General features: G+C 38.9%; 1 protein-coding gene across 8 annotated transcripts in view; it reads right to left on the bottom strand.

The window, feature by feature from the left end:
• Nucleotides 1-16,311: 16,311 nt before the first annotated feature.
• The window catches only part of ect2 (epithelial cell transforming 2), a 39,512-nt gene continuing 33,293 nt past the window's right edge, over nucleotides 16,312-22,530 (bottom strand). For 4 of the 8 annotated variants that reach the window (XM_077203034.1, XM_077203030.1, XM_077203033.1 and 1 more), the window contains one exon: nucleotides 16,312-17,174. In XM_077203034.1, coding sequence (XP_077059149.1) covers nucleotides 17,085-17,174 — 90 coding nt within the window. In that variant the 3' untranslated portion in view covers nucleotides 16,312-17,084. Of the gene's footprint in view, nucleotides 17,175-21,593; nucleotides 21,869-22,530 lie in introns of all 8 variants that reach the window. The other 4 variants (XM_077203027.1, XM_077203029.1, XM_077203031.1 and 1 more) reach the window with 2 other exon arrangements.

The raw sequence follows: 22,530 nt of genomic DNA, 5'->3' as shown, positions 1-22,530 counted from the left end.
TACCCTCCGATCCCCGCCAAATTATTATAAAATTATAATATATTTAAATAAGCATTAGTTAAAGGCAGTATAACAAATATTATCATGATGTTTAAACACTTCACAGTATTTACAATTTACAGAATTTGCTTATTTTAAATGTAATAATGACAATAATAATACGTTTTGTTTTTTTCATTTTAAATATATACTTCTATTATTAAAATTAGTGCTGGGGAATGATATTACATGATATATGTGTGTGTGCAATTATTTCGAATAAATACACAGGTATGCATATATTTAAGAAATATTTGCATGTATATACTGTATATATATTTATACATAATTTATATTATATATATATATACATTTTTTATATATAAATAACACACTTTTCTTAAATATATACATGCATATGTGTTTATTTATATATACAAAATAATTATACACAGTACACATACATATATTATGTGCAGGGGCGGATTAAGGTTGTCAGGGGCCCCTAGGCTGCTCTTTGTGCTCTTTGCTGCCCCCCCCCCCCCCCCCCACCCCCCCCCCACCACCACCACTAAAAATTTATTTAGTGCCATATATGGTCCATACGCAACTACGGTGAACTGGCATACACACACACACATTGAGACAGCTAACACTACAGTGTTTTCTTTACATTCGTTCAAGTGGTGGACCACAACAGTAAGACAATTACCACCACACCACGTAGGTAAAATGAAAAATTGAACATTACAAACAAACCACAAATACAAACAAGGCCCAGTGCTTAGAATCAACCATTTAATTATGACCAAGAAATACTGGCAGTACAACCAAAACAGAGGTGTAAGTGGAAAGAATATCAGATACTATTATCTGCCACCACAGCCCCAAAACGAATGTAACTATAAACATCAAAGCAACAAAATACCTTCACATTTCAACTCTCATCACTTGCTGTTGTCTCTCTCTCTCATCACTTGCTGTTGTCTCTCTCTCTCTTCACTTGCTGTTCTCTCTCTCTCTCTCTCTCATCACTTGCTGTTGTCTCTCTCTCTCTTCACTTGCTGTTCTCTCTCTCTCTCTCTCTCTCATCACTTGCTGTTGTCTCTCTCTCTCTCTTCACTTGCTGTTGTCTCTCTCTCTCATCACTTGCTGTTCTCTCTCTCTCTCTCATCACTTGCTGTTGTCTCTCTCTCTCTCTTCACTTGCTGTTGTCTCTCTCTCTCATCACTTGCTGTTCTCTCTCTCTCTCTCATCACTTGCTGTTGTCTCTCTCTCTCTTCACTTGCTGTTGTCTCTCTCTCTTCACTTGCTGTTGTCTCTCTCTCATCACTTGCTGTTGTCTCTCTCTCTCATCACTTGCTGTTGTCTCTCTCTCTCATCACTTGCTGTTGTCTCTCTCTCTCATCACTTGCTGTTGTCTCTCTTCACTTGCTGTTATCTCTCTCTCTCATCACTTGCTGTTGTCTCTCTCTCTCTTCACTTGCTGTTCTCTCTCTCTCTCTCTCTCATCACTTGCTGTTGTCTCTCTCTCTCTTCACTTGCTGTTGTCTCTCTCTCTCTCTTCACTTGCTGTTGTCTCTCTCTCATCACTTGCTGTTGTCTCTCTCTCTCTTCACTTGCTGTTGTCTCTCTCTTCACTTGCTGTTGTCTCTCTCTCTCTCTTCACTTGCTGTTGTCTCTCTCTCTCTCATCACTTGCTGTTGTCTCTCTCTCTCATCACTTGCTGTTGTCTCTCTCTCTCATCACTTGCTGTTGTCTCTCTCTCTTCACTTGCTGTTGTCTCTCTCTCTCATCACTTGCTGTTGTCTCTCTCTCTCTTCAGTTGCTGTTGTCTCTCTGTCTCTCTCTCTCTTCACTTGCTGTTGTCTCTCTCTCTCTTCACTTGCTGTTGTCTCTCTCTCTCTCTTCACTTGCTGTTGTCTCTCTCTCTCTTCACTTGCTGTTGTCTCTCTCTCTCATCACTTGCTGTTCTCTCTCTCTCTCTCATCACTTGCTGTTGTCTCTCTCTCTCATCACTACTTGCTGTTGTCTCTCTCTCTCATCACTTGCTGTTGTCTCTCTCTCTCTCTCTTCACTTGCTGTTGTCTCTCTCTCTCATCACTTGCTGTTGTCTCTCTCTCTCTTCACTTGCTGTTGTCTCTCTCTCTCATCACTTGCTGTTGTCTCTCTCTCTCATCACTTGCTGTTGTCTCTCTCTCATCACTTGCTGTTGTCTCTCTCTCTCTTCACTTGCTGTTGTCTCTCTCTCATCACTTGCTGTTGTCTCTCTCTCTCTCATCACTTGCTGTTGTCTCTCTCTCTCTCTTCACTTGCTGTTGTCTCTCTCTCATCACTTGCTGTTGTCTCTCTCTCTCTTCACTTGCTGTTGTCTCTCTCTCTCATCACTTGCTGTTGTCTCTCTCTCTCATCACTTGCTGTTGTCTCTCTCTCTCATCACTTGCTGTTGTCTCTCTCTCTCATCACTTGCTGTTGTCTCTCTCTCTCTTCACTTGCTGTTGTCTCTCTCTCTCATCACTTGCTGTTGTCTCTCTCTCTCATCACTTGCTGTTGTCTCTCTCTCTCATCACTTGCTGTTGTCTCTCTCTCTCATCACTTGCTGTTGTTTCTCTCTCTCTTCACTTGCTGTTGTCTCTCATCACTTGCTGTTGTCTCTCTCTCTCTCTCTCTTCACTTGCTGTTGTCTCTCTCTCTCATCACTTGCTGTTGTCTCTCTCTCTCTCTTCACTTGCTGTTGTCTCTCTCTCTCATCACTTGCTGTTGTCTCTCTCTCTCTTCACTTGCTGTTGTCTCTCTCTCTCTTCAGTTGCTGTTGTCTCTCTCTCTCATCACTTGCTGTTGTCTCTCTCTCTCATCACTTGCTGTTGTCTCTCTCTCTCTTCACTTGCTGTTGTCTCTCTCTCTCATCACTTGCTGTTGTCTCTCTCTCTCTTCACTTGCTGTTGTCTCTCTCTCTCATCACTTGCTGTTGTCTCTCTCTCTCATCACTTGCTGTTGTCTCTCTCTCTCATCACTTGCTGTTGTCTCTCTCTCTCATCACTTGCTGTTGTCTCTCTCTCTCATCACTTGCTGTTGTCTCTCTCTCTCATCACTTGCTGTTGTCTCTCTCTCATCACTTGCTGTTGTCTCTCTCTCTCTCTTCACTTGCTGTTGTCTCTCTCTCATCACTTGCTGTTGTCTCTCTCTCTCTTCACTTGCTGTTGTCTCTCTCTCTCATCACTTGCTGTTGTCTCTCTCTCATCACTTGCTGTTGTCTCTCTCTCTTCACTTGCTGTTGTCTCTCTCTCATCACTTGCTGTTGTCTCTCTCTCTCTTCACTTGCTGTTGTCTCTCTCTCTCATCACTTGCTGTTGTCTCTCTCTCTCTTCACTTGCTGTTGTCTCTCTCTCTCTTCACTTGCTGTTGTCTCTCTCTCTCTCTTCACTTGCTGTTGTCTCTCTCTCATCACTTGCTGTTGTCTCTCTCTCTCATCACTTGCTGTTGTCTCTCTCTCTCATCACTTGCTGTTGTCTCTCTCTCTCTTCACTTGCTGTTGTCTCTCTCTCTCATCACTTGCTGTTGTCTCTCTCTCTCATCACTTGCTGTTGTCTCTCTCTCTCTCTTCACTTGCTGTTGTCTCTCTCTCTCATCACTTGCTGTTGTCTCTCTCTCTCATCACTTGCTGTTGTCTCTCTCTCTCTCATCACTTGCTGTTGTCTCTCTCTCTCATCACTTGCTGTTGTCTCTCTCTCTCATCACTTGCTGTTGTCTCTCTCTCTCATCACTTGCTGTTGTCTCTCTCTCTCATCACTTGCTGTTGTCTCTCTCTCTCTCTCTTCACTTGCTGTTGTCTCTCATCACTTGCTGTTGTCTCTCTCTCTCATCACTTGCTGTTGTCTCTCTCTCTCTCTTCACTTGCTGTTGTCTCTCTCTCTCATCACTTGCTGTTGTCTCTCTCTCTCTTCACTTGCTGTTGTCTCTCTCTCTCTTCACTTGCTGTTGTCTCTCTCTCTCATCACTTGCTGTTGTCTCTCTCTCTCTTCACTTGCTGTTGTCTCTCTCTCTCTTCACTTGCTGTTGTCTCTCTCTCTCTTCACTTGCTGTTGTCTCTCTGTCTCTCTCTCTCTTCACTTGCTGTTGTCTCTCTCTCTCTTCACTTGCTGTTGTCTCTCTCTCTCTTCACTTGCTGTTGTCTCTCTCTCTCTTCACTTGCTGTTGTCTCTCTCTCTCTTCACTTGCTGTTGTCTCTCTCTCTCATCACTTGCTGTTGTCTCTCTCTCTCTCTTCACTTGCTGTTGTCTCTCTCTCATCACTTGCTGTTGTCTCTCTCTCTCTTCACTTGCTGTTGTCTCTCTCTCTCATCACTTGCTGTTGTCCATCTCTCTCTTCACTTGCTGTTGTCTCTCTGTCTCTCTCTCTCTTCACTTGCTGTTGTCTCTCTCTCTCTTCACTTGCTGTTGTCTCTCTCTCTCATCACTTGCTGTTGTCTCTCTCTCTCATCACTTGCTGTTGTCTCTCTCTCTCATCACTTGCTGTTGTCTCTCTCTCTCATCACTTGCTGTTGTCTCTCTCTCTCATCACTTGCTGTTGTCTCTCTCTCTCTTCACTTGCTGTTGTCTCTCTCTCTCATCACTTGCTGTTGTCTCTCTCTCATCACTTGCTGTTGTCTCTCTCTCTCATCACTTGCTGTTGTCTCTCTCTCTTCACTTGCTGTTGTCTCTCTCTCTCATCACTTGCTGTTGTCTCTCTCTCTCATCACTTGCTGTTGTCTCTCTCTCTCTCTCTTCACTTGCTGTTGTCTCTCTCTCTCATCACTTGCTGTTGTCTCTCTCTCTCTTCACTTGCTGTTGTCTCTCTCTCTCTTCACTTGCTGTTGTCTCTCTCTCATCACTTGCTGTTGTCTCTCTCTCTTCACTTGCTGTTGTCTCTCTCTCTCTTCACTTGCTGTTGTCTCTCTCTCTCATCACTTGCTGTTGTCTCTCTCTCTCATCACTTGCTGTTGTCTCTCTCTCTCTCATCACTTGCTGTTGTCTCTCTCTCTCATCACTTGCTGTTGTCTCTCTCTCTCTCATCACTTGCTGTTGTCTCTCTCTCTCGTGACCCTCTCTCTCTCAGCGCCTCTGCCTCGCGAGTGGATGATAGCCCTGAAGACGCCTAGCACCTGAATCGTCCCGCGAGCTGTTCGTTTAATAGTCGACTCGGAAGAAAGTGAACATTTTGACAAAAATAAAAATCGAAGCGGAAGAAATTTTGCCATTGCGCAACGCCACAATAAAATAAACAGAGGAAACACTGCATTGTGGAATAAGTCCCCAAATTCCCTGAAATATTACCGATAACATCATGAGCTAGCTGCAGGTGTTTCAGCTAGCTCCGTTCCCGCAGTCTGCGGTGGATATATCTTGGTCCCGTTGTTCTCTTAACTTTAGTAATTTGCGTTTTTGTGCTCCACTTTCATGCTTTCTTTCAGCCATTCTGCCACTATGCCGTCCAGCAATAGCAGTGACGTAAATGAAAATGATTGACATGATTTGACCAGCAGCAGCTGATTAGATAACGTTTTTAATTTAACGTTCACAATTGGTCTGGGCGTCTGGCCCATCCAAACTGGAATCCCGGCGCCGTGCCGTGCCTGGTTTGCGCTTAAGTAAAAAAAAAAAAAAAAAATATGTCTGGCCAATCCGAGGCCCCCTGAACACGTGGGGCCCCTAGGCTGGATGCGATTAATCACCATTAATCATTAGCCAGCACTAAAAATAATATGTTTTCATTACAGTAATAAAAACAGGCTTCGTTTTCTTTGCGAAAAATATCATTCCTCAATATAAATCCTTTTTGATTTTAGTCTTTAAAGTGACCCAGACATTCTCGAGCACTACAAATGCACCACAAGCTGAACCAGTAAAAGCAAACCCAGCATGCCAAGACAGAAAACACATCACTGAAGCAAGACTGTATTATTGTTTGGAAGGGAGTTAATGATCTGAATTCACAGGTTAGTCGGAGGCGGAGGAGGATTGATCAGGCGCTTCAAAACACAAGGAGTAAACACGCACACGCACACACACACACACACACACCAAAGGCTCCGTCACTCACGTGCTGGGTGAAGATTGATCGCTCGCACGCACACAACAGGGGTCCTGCGGGAAGAGGAGGGGTGAGTGTTTTCACCCATCCAGCCATATTGACAACTGCGGAGATCTCTGTATACACACACACACACGCACAGTGCTGATTCATTTAAGTCCTTGAGCTTTGCAACACACAGTACCCGCAATCTCCATTAGCCAGGACCTAATTATAGCCCGTCCCAAACAATAGTGCTTAGCCCTGAGTTTCTGATGGGCCCGTCCGGTGTCTTTAGGCAATTAGGAGCCTTTGGTCGAGTCCGCACGGCCCCTCCAGTGTTAGGGTCAGCAATTAGTGCGTATTCATTTCAATACATTAACGGCGTTCATCGAGTGGAGTGAGAAGGAAAGACATTTGCATTGCACACTATCGGCATGTTGTAGAGATTAATTACCGCCACGTGTTTTCTAAATGGTAAACGGTTATTGTAATCCACTCTTGCATGTAAGACGAAGAGGAATTCACCGCACGGCAACAGCACTATAAAGGGAATATTTGATGCTGTTTTTGTTGGGGGTTTAGATTGTATAATGATGTTTCTGAACGCTGTGGATTTAGATAAAGCGCGATAAACAATCCCGTTTTCGCACGCGTAAGCAGCTCGGGTGTTACATCATTATATTCTACTGGAGTGAGTGAAGTATTTCCGTCCACAGCTTGAGAGGAAAGGTTTTAAATTAAAAGGAGATGAGAGAGTTTTGCTCTCCTCTGTTCTGCTACTAAATTACCGGCGCGCTGTGGTTCACATGATAAGCTATTAGTTTTCTGTAACTAGAATGCCGTCCAATTTTATACAGGAAAAACACTGGTGTGGGTCTCAACAACGGTGCTGTAAAAAATGTTTTCTAGTTTTATGTTTACATCAGTTGCATTAAAGTATAACATTAAGCTAATGTCTTTAGGTGCAGAATTTAGTCTTAATGTAATAAAGGCGGCAGCTATTTGTCTAAATAGCAACAAAAAGTATTTTCTTTGCACAAAATGCTATTTACTCTAAAAAAGTTGTAGATGCTATTTACACTATGTGAAAATATTTTATTTGCATTAGTTAGATGCTATTCATACTTAGTGGCTATTCATGCTATTCATACTTAGTGGACATAATGGCAGATAATATTTAGTATTCATTTTTTTTTAAATCAGCAAGGATGCTTCTAAAGTCATTTAAAATGTTACAAAATATTTAGATTTCAAATAAATGCCGTTCTTTTGAAACTTTAAGTCATCAAGGAATCCTGAAAAACGTATTGTGGTTTCCACAAAAATATTAAGCAGCACATTGATAGATCAGCAAATCAGCATTTCTGTAGGATCATGTGACATTGAAGACTGGAGTAATGATCCTTAAAATTCAGCTTTGCCATGGCAAAAATATATTACATTTTAAAATATATTAAAATAGAGAGCAGTTATTTTAAATTGCGACAATATTTCACAGTAATGTTGGTCAAATAAATGCAGCCTTGGTGAGCATAAAAGACTTATACCGATTCCAGATTTTTTTTATATAATTATTATATTTTTTTTAATCAAAATGTTATGTTGAGCAAATTCATTAAGTGCTCATTATGGGAGCTGTGATATGGTAAATAGGTAAATATATATAACATGACTGGAAAGCTGTACTGACCAATCGGCATCCACCACTATGCACTTTATATAAAAATGAAAGAACAACAAACAAAATTCAATAATAGCTCTATGCGGTAAAAATAATCATTCAGAAGCATCTGATGAAATCAGTCAACACCCTGTAGAGCTTGAGCGAGGTCTGAAACTGGCCGCCTGCTGTTCTGAACGCTGCCCAGCTCCTGGAGCCAGGTATCAAACTGCTTATCTACAGTATATGATTAATATTTACAGGAATAAGCTAGACGTAGGCGGTATGAGTGTGTGGAGAGAGTCGCAACATGAAAATAAAGAACTAGTATATGGAAAGCCAAGTTGTTTGACTAACAAATGTACAGTCGTCTGAGAGAAAGACGATGAACTTGGCTGGCAGATCCCGGTGTGTAAAAGGAGGAGCTGGTTTTTCTGGGATTTCAGGTGGAATAAACTGTTTGCTTTGAGCCCAAGAGAGCATGCAGGTAAACATCTCTCCTGCCATGTTTTTTTTTTTTTTCCTTTCGGAAGTATGGAGATCTTTCTGATCAAATAGAGTGAACACAGAAGTGCTGCTGTGGTTAGAACTTGGGGGACTGAAGAAGTCAATTTTTTATTTTTTCATCTCTCTCTCTCTCTCCTTCTGTTCCCGTCTCTCATTTCCAAGAGGAAGAGTAGAGACAGGTGTGAATCTGTCACTTGAGTGTGGAGTACAAAATCTGATCTGAGCCCATCTCATTCCAAACTATTCCACAATCAGAACAAACAGGGTTCTTCAGAAGAACTTCACGCTTTAAAGACGACACAAACTTGGTGAAGACTCTGTCTGGAAATAGGCTACTCTGTGTTCTCAAACGGCAGTGAAACATTTAAAAGGGAATGGTTTAGCAGGAGACCATTCAACATCAAACAATCAGACCAAATTCAGTACTCTATCAAGAGAAAGATTAAAGGGATGTGAAAAAAAAAAACTTGTCATTTTTTACTCACCCTCGCTTCATACAAAACTCGTATGACTGACTTTCTTCTGTGGAACTCTGAAGGAGGTATTATGAAGAAAGTACCCCTTTTCCACCGGCATTTGTCCGTTTTCGAACCGTTCCATTCAATTTCCACTGCAGGAAAGGGGGTTCAGGGCTGGAAAGATAGGTTCAACAGAGGGTGTTTTGCCATTCGTTCCTCAAGTCTGTGGAAACACACAGCCGGTTCGCAACAGGCTCCACTTTGCATGGCTCTGGCTCCAGAACGTAAAACCAAGGTACTGACCACTTGCAAGAATGAATGGCAAGATTTGAAATGACTTCAGTCCAGTCCTCATACAAAGGCTATCATATGGCTTCAGAAGACACAGCATAATGCAAATTAGTCAAATGGATTACTTTTATGGGGTATTTTTTTAGAGCTTTCCTGTCCATGGTCCCCATTTACAATCATTCTACAGCAGCTTTGACATTTCGCAAGCACATATTTTATGTTCAAGGAAGAAAGTCTTTTTAGATTCATTTCTGGTTGTCTATTCCGCTAAGGGTTTTTGGTATTCTTAACTTCTAATGATTAGTTTTCGAATGTGGTCGTATAAGATCAAAGAACCTGAAAATAATTCTGTCTTTTGGCTTGGGGAGCACTAAGATAAAAAATTGTCCCTCAACCATTTTTACATCGCGAGAAAAGATCAGTACGTTAGCAGAAATCAGACTTAAGGCCATTCCGCATGAACTTGAACGAGTGAATGTGATCTGGAGACAAGATTTTTGGTTTCGTTCATACTCCATACAGCAGGGTTATGATCAAAAGCACGCAGTGCTGAATTATGTAAGAGTCTTTCCAGTAAATCTGTGGAAAGGGTAATACTTCAGTTTTACAGCTCGGTTGTAGTAAATTACGGGCACCGAATGAGATTTACTAAAGTCTTGACTAATATTAACTTATAAACCTTTTATTGCAAAATCATAAAGTCTTTAAGTCTGTAAAAAACAAAATGCCACGCAAATAGGAAAAATAGGAAGCTAGCGGTTACATTCAACTCTCAAGCATTTAAAGCATGAATTACGGCCATATTTATGGCTATATAGAATATTAAAGTGCGGAATGCCTCTAATTAAAATTTTCATGATACCTGCAGCGTTTATGCCACCGTGCAAACCATCAAAAAAAGCCGTTTCGCGTGTGACCTTTATCTGGTACACTTCAGTAACAGTGCTTTGTAAAAGGGATGAGGTATTTGTAGCACTGAATAGATGAACAATCACAGCTTATTACGCCTCTCCTCAGCACGAACTATTGATCTTGTGCAGTTTTATACTCAAAAATGCCTGCCTGCGGAAGATCATGGAAATTAGACTTTCTAATTATTTCCCCAAACAAAAGGGACGAGTTTGAATCCTCTGCTGGAGTTTCTTCACCGAGTCTTGAAGTAGCATCTTTGAAGACACCCACAGGAGATTCAGAAGACATAAACAGGCGTCTCTGGGTAATATGAAAGCAGTCGCAGGGTGGCAGTAATTTAAATTGTCTCAGACTGTGCCAACACCGTCAATAACAGCAAATTATCAACGGTCAATGCCAAAAGAGTGGATGGAAATCGAGATACAAAGGTTTTCCGCATGCATATCGCACATGACACACAGTGAGCTGTGAGTTGAGTAGTGGCTGTCTGTACTCTGGATATCAAAAGGATTTATTTAACAGTCACTCTCCAGAGGCAGCGTGTTACATCTGTATAATCCTGACGGAATTTTCAAGGTTATGTTTTTTAATGCTCGTTAGACGTGGAGGATGATTCCGAAAATATATTTAATTGGACGCGTTTACGAGGCGCGCTCTGATTTTGTCTCCCGGAGCCCGAACAAACTCATTCTCTGAAATGAGAAGTACCGTCTGAATTTCAGAGGAGAGCCGTTTCGGGCGACTGTCATTATCGCAGCCTTGTGAGAGTTAATGTGGTATGCGCTCATTTGGGAATAATCAGAGCCCTTTGAACATAACGAACACTTCAACGGACAAAGCAGTTACAGCAGAGAAAGGATTGGTGGAGGAAAAGTAGAAGCGCATGAATGGGGGCGCTAATCAGCAGGAGGAAGAAAGATATTTCCCTCGACCCAACCAAAAGCAAAGTCAGTTTGGCCGGTTAGCGCGGACGACAACAAAAACAAACAACAACAAAATATTCCATTAATGATCATTTCATATTGGCCATTTAATACTTCAAATCATTTAAAATAATATTAGACAACTTACTTTTTAATGCTTCCGACCAACTGCATGTTGGGGAAAAAACTGCCAAACAAATTTAAAACAGATAATTAGACCATTTTATGACAATGCAAGTTTAGTTCAGGTTGTGAATACCACATTTGCAGTCATTTTATTTGAATAACCATCAACGGTTTCAATTTTCAAACCATATGAAACCAACATTAATACGAAGAGTACATTTCTAATAACCGTGCATGTATTTAACTAGATTTTCATGAGATCCTGCTCCACCTGAACTTGAGAATAGGAATGCAAAATATAACCGTCCAACATGTGTTCCTCATGCTAAGCAAGAAGTGCCTACATTGCCCTTCCATCTTTTCCCATTTCCACTAGTCTCACCTGGGATGAGATCTTCAACAGGAAGCCTTGAGCTCATTAGGACACATCATCAATAAATCATTAGTCTTTTTGTAGAAAAAAACATGCAGCATTCTAATAAGAGGTACTTGCAAAATCCGCGGTCCTCCTACAAACAACCCAACAGCTCCTTATAGCTATTTGTACTCGGCTTACAACAGCAGATGTGGACTAATGCATCATTTAGCTGCACTTTTCTTCATTATTGATTCCACGCAGCAAGCAAAGGAGAAGACGAAGGGATTGGAGAAACATAACTTGCTGTACTAGCGTATCTGATGTCCTAAACAAACCCCCCTAGAAGAGTCCCACTCTCAGTCGATCTTAGTATTCAGTTATATTGAGCAAATGCCCTTTCACAGCGAGGCTTACATGATTAAAAAGTATTTCATTCCAAAACTACCAAGTCCATTTCCAAAATAAATTGTTCAGTGTCAAGATTTATCGGCCGATCTATATATTAGCGATGCACCGATGTATCGGACAATCTCTTATAAATTTAAAAACCATCGGCATAACGGTTATCATGAAAAAGGCCGATATAACAAACCGATGGTTTATTAATTAACTGGAACTGAGTTGTATGTCTGTTGCAGTTTTCTCTGGGTAAAATAATTTGCTTGTTAAGCAAATACTTGCTAATTCAAAATGGAATCTGAAAATTAATCAAAATTATATCAAAATGCCTATCTTGGCGAGTATTCTTGTTACATAGTCGGTTATGTATTAAATAAACGTAAACAGGTGAGAAAATAAAATGTTTGTGTATCAGTATATTGGATCCATGCAGCCCTTAAAGTGACAGCAGCCTAATATATACCTGATGCGCTGGTGTCTGTTTTAATGTGAAAGGCCCACTGAAGTGCCTTGGAACACGCAGCATTATTCAATGTGTTGACGACTTTCCACTGAAACAGGAAGACAGGGTGGGACAATTCAAACAGCTCCTCCCCTTTTTTAAAATAGCCAATAGCATTTAATCTATATCGCAGCTCGGGCTGAGCCATTAAACTCTGTAAAGGTGCAGTTTCCTCCTAATCTCTAACTGTTTCTTCTAATCTCCTCAATATCGTTTTAAAATATAGCATTCTGTGCAGAATTAAAATGGGTCCGATACGTTTCATGGTCTGCACCGACTCGTGCACATGATCTGCTCTGTGCTATCGCGTGGACGTTGCGGCGGTTCGTGTGACACTAACTGACTTCATTCAGCCCAATAGAAAGCATATTTACACTATCTGAATAATTTCCTATCCCCTATATAGTGCACTATGTGCCATTTACCATGTAGAAGATAGTAAATGTGTGAACAAGTGACTGATTTTAGCCACAGCTTCAGCCTCTATTTGTAGTGTAGGGGGCGGGACGCTTTAGATTCTAGAGAGCATTTGATTGGACAGAAAATCTGATGAGAAGCTGAGGTGTAGAGTGATGTCATCAAAATCATTTCATGATCATTTCATGGGGACTTTATTCCAACAAAAGACAAAAAAAATGATCCACTAACTTTTGTAACTTTAATAAGGATTAATGTACATTTAATTTAAACAATGAAGAATATATTTTACATATGATTACTTTATTTCTGTACCTGAGATCTACTGTTAGACCTACTTGAAAAGCACGGTTTATTTCATTTGCATCTTTGTTCTGTTGTATTTATGTTGGCCTGTTGAATGTTAAATGGATCAATAAAAATTATTTGATGCAGCAATAAACTAGGTAGTATACCTTAATGCATGGGTTGTTTTGACTTTGCTAATTTAAAACATGGCCAAAACACTAAAACAAGGTTAAAAATCTATAGAATATAAAATCTAAGATATACATAATATATCTTAGTCTTGTGTATGTCTTGTCATGCAATTTATTTTTATTTTTTTTATTGCTTGGTTATGAAGGTATAAACGCTTCTCTGAACTCCAGCTTACAGTATGCAAAAATGTAACATCTTAATTTACTACATTTTAAATGCATTGACAGATTTCAAAATGCTTTATTTTGACATCAGAAATAAGGTATCTGGTCAATTGCATCTCCTTGCTTTGAGAACGTTTCTACATTTAAGGATCTGAACAGAACCGAAGAAAACGTTACAAAAAGTTTTGAAGAACCTTGAGTAAAACCAGGACAGATGTGAGTTTGGATTTTGGGGAGAGATGTGAAAGATTCCAGTAGTGCAGAGAAATAATTCATGGGATATTAAATCGGTGATCGAGATCATAAGAATGCATTGTGTGTTGTATTTCACATTGGAAGAATATAATCTGCAACTGTTCTTTATATGACTAAAAGAGCTTGTGTGATATTAATGTCACAAGCATCACAATATTTACAGATACAAATAAAGCATGATGGAAAATTCACAACCCGGTCCGTCAAAGAAATCAATATTTGTAGCTCAACCTCTGGTTTCACATTTACACCTTTTTGAAATGTGGTCAGAATCCGTCGGGATGTGGCTTCAGCAGTCCAAAATGATCTAGGATGCATTTGCAACTTGCTTTTAGTTTGTCCAAGTGCTGCCCGATTTGCTCACTAAAAATGGGCCCCCAAGTTACAAATTGCCAGAAGCAGCTATTCGACAAAAACTGCTAACGTTTTCCTGCTCTCTGTGTAGAGATAAGTGTGAAATGATGAAATTTTGACCTAGGAGTTTGTATCAGACACATTTCATTTTGCCATGTGAAATCATGCGAGGGAAGTTTAAGAGTTTTCACTCCACAACTAGAATGATGCAATGTTTGCTCTATATAAACCCTGTCGGCCTTGTTAGCTTGTATCTTAAAGTGATCCTGCCTTAGCAGAGATATTAGAGTAAAAAATGTGTCTAGACTCTTAATGACAGACAAAAGAGAACAAGCTAATAACTCATTATAAAATCAGACAAACTACAAAACAAATGCTGATTTATATCTTGGTTCGTACCTCAGGTCATCTTTACTGTATTAAACTCTATTTAAAACTTGCTTTGATAGAGCCAAGCTTGGGTTGGTAATCTTGTCTTGTCTATGAGACCACAACCGAGAACAAAGGGCCTATACTCGCCTACCCAACCACAAACAAGAGGCATTCATTGGCTTTGAAGTGGAATAAAGGCAAAAAAATAAAATAAAAAAAATAAAGGACTTTCTTTGTCAGGGTTAGCTCAGTATCCATGATACTATTCAGCATCTATGCCTTTAGTTAGGTGAAACAAAGGCTGGCTGTATAGTGCCACACTGCGCGCAAATGCGTTGATACGATGAAAAACCCGGATTGTCTTTTGAAGGAGGAAAAATCAGCACAAATATCAGGCAAAGGCCTCCTGGTGCAATAATGAGCACCCTGGAATTCTACACCGGATCTGCTTAGACTGGACACTTAAGCCTCCAAATCTATTGTTTGAGGGGTTGACAAAGTGTCAACGGTACACTAAAGGTGCACTGCATAATAATTAGCCTATTTGATGCTTTTGAAAACAGACTCAATGGTCCATATCGGTCTTCATGTGTTTCTTTACAAGCCCATAAATAAATCTGCAAGTGATGCCATCGGCTTCTTCTGTCGAACAGCTGTTTGGCTGCATCAGTTATGATTGTGAACCTTCTGTTCACCTTCCAACGAGTCAAACGACACGTCTAAAGAGCGAAGAGACATTCAGATGTGACACACATCATCCACAATGGCCCTCATTCAATCTGGGAATGGATCCAATATTTTAAACTATCATTTCTGTTGACTGTGATCCAAGCCTCGACTATTTTTCTGGTAACAATCGTTCAAAAGAGTCATAGGGATTTGGATCGACATTAGAGAGAGTAAATGAGGACATGATGAGAGAAAATGCATTTTTGGGTGAATTATAAATTGAATGTATAGAACTACTGGAGATGGCGACAAGTCAAGTCACCTTTATTTTTATGGCGATTTATAAAATACAGATTGTTTCAAAGCAGATTAACAGTGACAACAGGAAGATAATGATTCAATGAAGTCATTGTTCAGCTGAAGTGAGTTCAGTGTTGATTCAGTTTCATTGTAAAGATCATCAATTATTAAATTAGTTCCAATTCGGGTAAAAAGCAGTTCTGCAGAAAACAGTAATGTCATCACCCAGGGATGCGTTTCCCAAAGCCAACCATGGTCGCAACGTCTGTCGTTACCAATAGAGTTCAATGGAAATTGCGATCATAGTTGTTAGTACCCCTAGCACAGTTGTTAGCATAGTTGAAAGTACCCCTGCTCAGTTCTCATCAGATAGTGTCAGTGCAGTCAGATCAATAATATTGTTGAATATTAAGTGTCCCCAACTAAGCAAGCCAGAGGTGACAATGGCAAGGATGAAGGGGTTAAGATAATCACACAACTGCAGTTTAAACGAGTACATGCTTTTTTTTATTGAAAATTGTTCTAGTTTCTATTTGTCAAAAGTCTGTTTTCAATGCCATGCATGTAGAAAATAAACTTGGGCTTTAACCTTTAAACAGGCAAGACTGGTGAAAGATCAGCAAAAAATGATTTCATGTCACTTTTTATAACATCTGCAGTTAAGTAAAACATATTGAAAGGAATTTTTGAAATGGGAAACTCTACCCTTGAGGTCCACTGTCCTGCAGGGTTTAGCTCCATCCCTAATCAATCAAACAATGTCATTTATTTTCCTGAAGACTTTAGTTAGCTTTTTCAGGTGAACTTCATTAGGATTGGAGCTAAACTACTGCAAGATGGTTGCCCTCCAAGAACAGGGTTGGACACCCCTCTGTTCTACCATAATATGAGCTGTGTGAAACCCTGCAAGAAAATATGTATTCAAAAATGCCAAGATGTAGTTAACGAAGCGTAATATCAGTTTTACATGTGAATATTTAAAAAAAGGATCTTCGTCCTGGAAGGAGATTCCTACTGAATGAAACTATGCTTTAGTTTACAGTGCAAGATAGATGAGATCTAATAGAACAGCCCATTTCAAACAGATTCCTTCATAAAAAAAATAACGGGTTTCAAACAGACACAAACACAATGAAGGCTTTATGCTTCTTTTATTGATAAAGAATAAACGAAGTCACCTTCAAAAGTAGTCAAACCAATAACATAAAACCAACCCACTCCAAACAAATCTGCAGTAGGCAAGGACATTATATGAATCCCTTTTACAGACTAAAGTGAATTTTGCTTTACACATGAACTCATGCTGGTTTTGATGCAAGTGCAGAGACTACAAAAAGGTAGAGACAAACTGTAATTAGAATGACAATCACATGAGGACAAATACAATATTTACACATAAATAAAGACAGAAAGGAGGATTTACATAAACATTTTTAGAAGTGATTCCGGAGAATAAATATGGCAGGCTGACCACAACAACTCTCTTTTGACTTTTAGAAACCAATACCCCTGAATCAACAATAAAAAAAAAATCACTTCGAAAAGTACAATGCTGCATTTTAAACCAGACATTACTGTGGTAGCTCAGTGCATTTCCACTGAAAATGCAATGGCTAGATGTCTATAGCTTTATAAAAGCTGAAAACTAGATTAGTTTAGATTAAGAAATAAAACATGAAATACTTGCAGTGGTTAATAATTGTGTGAAAACTCTACTCTAATAAAATCAGAACACGACAGTTATAAATGTCCCTACGTTAATTAAATGTGCCCAGACATCGCCATCAACACGAGCCATTCCTTCATTTGCTGGGGGGGGGGGGGGGGGGGGGCTTCGGGGGCTTCGGGCGGACATGGTACTGTAGTGTGGAATTCATTTCAATACTGTAGAGTGCAGAACGCAACGTTCAGATCAGGTGAGTTGTGGATCTGCTGAAGGTGTGATACTTCCTCTCAAAGGCAGAGGAGAGGTTGATCATGGATGGGGAATGAACAGCCTGGAAAAAGAAAACAAAAAAATTGAATAAAGCGATGAAAGGATAGTTTTAGGGTAAAACTGGGTTATTTCCATTCCAGTCTGTAATTAGTTTAAGACCCAAGAGTGCTGAATTGGACGTGGTGGATGTGTTAACCTTTGGTGCATTTCCATACCCAGAAGACCTTGTTAAAGATTCAATGCAGGGTTTGAGTGCTGGTTGAGCTGTAATGCTCTTAGGGCACTTTTTACAAACTATTCATACTGGAGACTAGGAGTGGGCGGTATGACAGTGTGGTTTTATAAAATCACTCACACAGTGAGAAAATTGTATCATTTTTTTACTATGATATATTTAAAAGTGCCTTTATTATGCCATTTTGTTTTGGAGGTTTCCTACAGTAGTTTTGCATGCATTCGAGGTCACTTAAAATTTCTAATAATATAAATTGCCCATCACCTAGTTTCTCAGAGTCTGAAAATAATTCGTTCGAAGAGTCAGTCTCTATAAACCCCTCCTTACCGAGAGCCCACTCTGCTCTGATTGGTCAGATGGCCCAGTCTGTTGTGATTGGTCTACAGCTAAAAGAGCCCACATCTGAATTTAAACTCCGCAGGCTTCCTTAGCAATTGATACAACATGATACAAACAAAGGCGTCAGTTTTTCCCGTATCAATTCCAGCACAAACGTCCTTATCGTTTGGATTTGCATGCAAAGTGGATTTGCAGTGCTGAAAACAGCACATTCTTGATATGTCGACAATACAAACCAAACTCCATGCCTCAGCTAGAGCTACAGTGTTTGAGGGCGGGTTAAAGTGGACGTTGTTCGTGGGCAGACAATAAAGACCAATGGCTGGCATTATGGAATTTTTTATATTGTTACATATGTTTTAACAGGAAGGGAGACTGGAATTACTGATGACTCGTTTCTGCAGTTCTTTCTTTTAGGAGACAATAACTATCTTATGTGCACTTTAATCTTTAAAACTTTATAGATCTTTTACAGGCACAAACAGCTATATTACACACAACATGAAAAGTAATATTCAAAAAAGCATAATAGGGGCACTTTAAAATAGTTTATACAATAAATACCCATGTGCTATTGGATAATCCAGTTAATCAAATCATTCACAAACCAAAGACACATTTTTATAAATAATTTTCATTTAATTTGATTATTATAATTTTTTTTAAACTGATGCAAACTAAATGTTTAAGTCTGGCAATAATGATACCACATTATGTAACACAAGTTAAAAAACAAGACTCAAAACAGTTAACATAAATTTGACCCTAAATTTGGATTAGATGAGCGACAATCGGAATTAGAAAAGTAGCTTTGAATGAGAATTAAACTAGATTAATTGAATTTGCACATTAACTGAAGTTCTGTATGAAGGTGGGATGTTGCACTGCAAAGTGGTGACATTTCCACAGTTACACAGCTTCAGTGTTACTTTGTTTTTTAGTATTGCCTTTTGATGATTAAATGTGCTTGAATCAAGTTATAGTTAATATTTTGTCATTCAGTGTAATCTGGCTAAATTAGCATCAAACATGTGTTTGATTGAATAAACGTTTAATTATAACAGGCGAAATGTTAAAAGGACAGTTCACCCAAAGATGAAAATTGCCATTAATTACTCATGTCATTCCAAACCCGTAAGGCTTTCGTTCATCTTTGGAACACAAATGAAGATCTTTGATGAAATGAGACATTTCTGTCACTCCATTGACAGTTTACGCAACTACCACTTTGACGTTTCAAAAAGTTCATGAAGAGATCGTAAAACTACTCCATATGAATTGAGCAATTTTCTGAAGAGACAATTGCTTTAAATGATAAACAAATTGAATTTCAGGATAATTCTCGTGTTACGCAGCAGTTTGAACTTTTTGAATCTTCGAATTGGTAGTGGTGTAGCTGTCAACGGAGGGACAGAAATATCTCATATCATTTGTGTTCTGAAGATGAAGGAAAATCTTACGGGTTTGGGATGACTTGAAGGTGAGTAGATGACAATTTTCATTTTTGGATGAATTATCCATTAAAAAAAAGTATAACAATTAAAGTATAAAAATATGCAAGTGAGGTCTTTCTTTCCCCTCTCTATTGTATATATATATATATATATATATATATATAAGTACCTTAATGCAAAAACTTATATATATATATATATATATAAGTTTTTGCATTAAGGTACTTATATATATATACAATAGAGAGGGAACCTTAATGCAGAAACTTAAATATATATATATATATATATATATATATTTAAGTTTCTGCATTAAGGTACTTCGATTTTCATCAATAGTATACATTAAATTAACAGTTTAATTGTCATCTAGTTTTCATGATCAAAACTTTGTCAAAGAATATTTTTATTTGTAATTGTATTGTGATTAACAGTTCACGGTATATTCACCATCACACCGCCCATCCCTACAGAATCCTAACAGAACTACAGCTCATCTTCATGGATTGAGGCTAGGAACTAAACATTAAATAATGTTGAGATTCTGTCTTTTAACCAAAAGCCAGTACCTTTTTTAAGTGTTCTAGCAGAAGCCAGAGGTTCACAGGTTTTTGTAGAAGTTTATTCAAGAGGGGTTAGAAGAGGCGAGGGGAGAAATCCGTGTTAATGATATCGGCTTTACAAGCTCGCTGAGGTAAGAATGCACACAGTTGACCCTAGTTAAGTGTTCACCCATCAGAACCAACTGTGTTACCCGAAGGAATAACCTACATGCAGTGGATAATATATATATTTTTTTAAACAGATGTGAGGGTGAAAAGGAGGTTAGCAAACCACAAACCCAATTTATTTTGCTTTACTCTTAATAAGCCCACCGATGTAACAAGCACCAGGCTGCTTTCACACATGCACACAAAATAATCCTATTACTTAGCATTGCTTAATAAGAATAAAGGTGGCCTTGCACTGCCGTTGGAGGCCTCAGGATCAATAAAAGGTGGCCGATGGCAATGAGAGGAAAAAAACATTTAATGAATTGCCTTGTGTGCTAAACGAAACATGCACACACACTCCAGTATACAGATGATGCTTTATGGGTTTAAATTAGAAATAGGAGGAGATTAAATCACAGTCATCGGCCGCTTTACAGCTTTCACGCCCATAGATCATGCCAATGTGATCTCGTAACAGTCTCACAGTAAAAATATGAGATTTATATAAAAAAAAAAAACATTTTTTAAATCGAATGCCACAGTAACAGTTACGTCTTTATAGAAGAACCGCCATTATACTCAGAATCATGGAACTATAAAAGCATGTGTCAGCTGGTCTCATATTTTACCCATCATAAATGATCTGAGGTCTGTGTTAAAGGGATATTTCACCAAAAATAAGGATATTTCTGTTCTTTTATTTTTCAGAACACAAAAAATGTTTGAACAGAATTTCTAGGTTATTTACTAAGCAATAAAAAGTGGATGGGGACCTGGATTGTCAAGCTCCAAAAAAATAAAGGTTTTTTTAAATTATTATTATAAAAGGGTTTCATATGATTAATATGATGCATTTCAGTCTGAAACCGACTGGAATCTGTCTTTTTTGAATTTTTGTCCTTTGCTGTCCAAATCCCAGGGCTGTTATTAGTTAAAACTATTAAAAATAGTTTTCATTCATTTAAAAATGAAGCAGAAAGGAAATGACTTAATTTAGAACTAATGCTTTGGAAATAAAAATTTAAATAAAAATTAAATTTAAAAAGTACTAAATTTAAAAAGTACTAAAATGAATAAGAAACAATATAATAATATATATTAAAAAGTAATAAAAAATACAAATTAGATAAATTATTTATTATTAATTTAAAACAATTTATTAACGATTTATTGATTTATTAATTAAACTGAAAATATAAAAAGCCAATTCAAAATGTTAATAAAGACTAACATAGTATACAAGTAATACTTAAAGTAATGCAACGTGTCAACTTTGAAGACATGACATCAATATGATGGCCAATTATTGATCACGTGATGCATATTCGTAAATCATAACGTTAAAAGTTTGAATATGCAGATGTGCAAATGAGATGAGAGCTACTTCAGAGATTAGGACAAGTTAACAATGGTCAATTTCAGTTAAGTTACAGTTATGGAGCTTTATTTGTCATTTGCTGCCAATCTGGACTCCCATTTACTCATTATGGAAAAAAAGTGGCCAGTACATTTCTAACCATCACAATAAGTTACTTAAACTCAGTCATACAGGGTGAGGGTAAGTAAATGACAATTTTTGTTTTTAAGTGATCCCTCTGAACATATCCTCTGATCATCTATAATAAATGAGTGCTACCATAGCCCACTGTGTGCAAGTGAGTAAGTGTTGACACCGTCCCCAGATACAGTAGGAGTTAGTAAGTCACAGTGAGTCAAAGAGGCAGAACTGCTGTGCTCACATTTAAGAGTCCTAAAGGTGGGTCTCCAGCCGCGGGGACCTGCGCTGCGGTTCGGGGGGCACCAGCAGCTCCCTGCACTGAGCTAAGGGCTGAGCCGCTGGGAGGGACAGGACGGATGGCCTGAGCTGGGTCTCGGGAGCTCTCTCTGGACTGCACGGAGTGCGGACACACAGTGGGACTCTAGGCCGCGGAGCATGGTCCAGAGAGTTTGACCGCTGAACCACTGCGCTTTTAATAGAGCCGGTCAGACTGAACGTAGAGGCTGAACGAGACATCTACACTCAGACGGAGGGAAGAGGGAGATGGAGAGAGAGAGAGAGAGAGAGAGCGCATTAACCTCATCTGGCTCCGTCCCTGCATCGCATGGCTTCACAATCACTCACTTTAAAATTGAAAGAGGAAGTGAAAAATTTGAACGCGATCTCGTTACGAACGCAGGGATTTCTCAAATATTTAGCAGTGCATGAATCACCTTAATGAAAAAGGTAAAAATATCCCATTTCAAGAAACGAGACGCATTTGAGAGCAGTAGCACTGGTGCCACTAAGTTCTATAGATGGTGGCACCAACACCTGATCTGGTAGCGCAGGGGGGATTTTTAATCATAAAAGGTAATTTAATCAGAAAATAACTAATAATATTACATGTTAATTTCTTGGAAAAGCACATTTGACCGTAAAGCACTGAGCTTGAGCTAAGATGCAGCAATAACAGTAACCTGGTTAATAAAACCTGGTTTTCATAGGCAAAAATGTACCTCTTTATTTTTGGTCATCACGTTAAGTAAATTGAATAATATTAAGAGCTTTGAAGAGCTGGAAAAAGTGTGACGCACTTGAAAGCCCTTGTAAAAAGTGCTTGAATTTCATTTTTAAAAGGTTGTGTGAACCCTGAAATGAATAATGTAAAAACACTTGACAATTTCTCCCACAATACC

The sequence above is a fragment of the Siphateles boraxobius genome, unplaced genomic scaffold (genome assembly GCF_051911475.1).
Source record: "Siphateles boraxobius isolate OS27281-9 unplaced genomic scaffold, OSU_SipBor_1 5, whole genome shotgun sequence".
Classification (NCBI taxonomy): domain Eukaryota; kingdom Metazoa; phylum Chordata; class Actinopteri; order Cypriniformes; family Leuciscidae; genus Siphateles; species Siphateles boraxobius.
The sequence above is the reverse complement of the archived record's forward strand: the minus strand, read 5'-3'. Positions and strand labels throughout refer to the sequence as shown.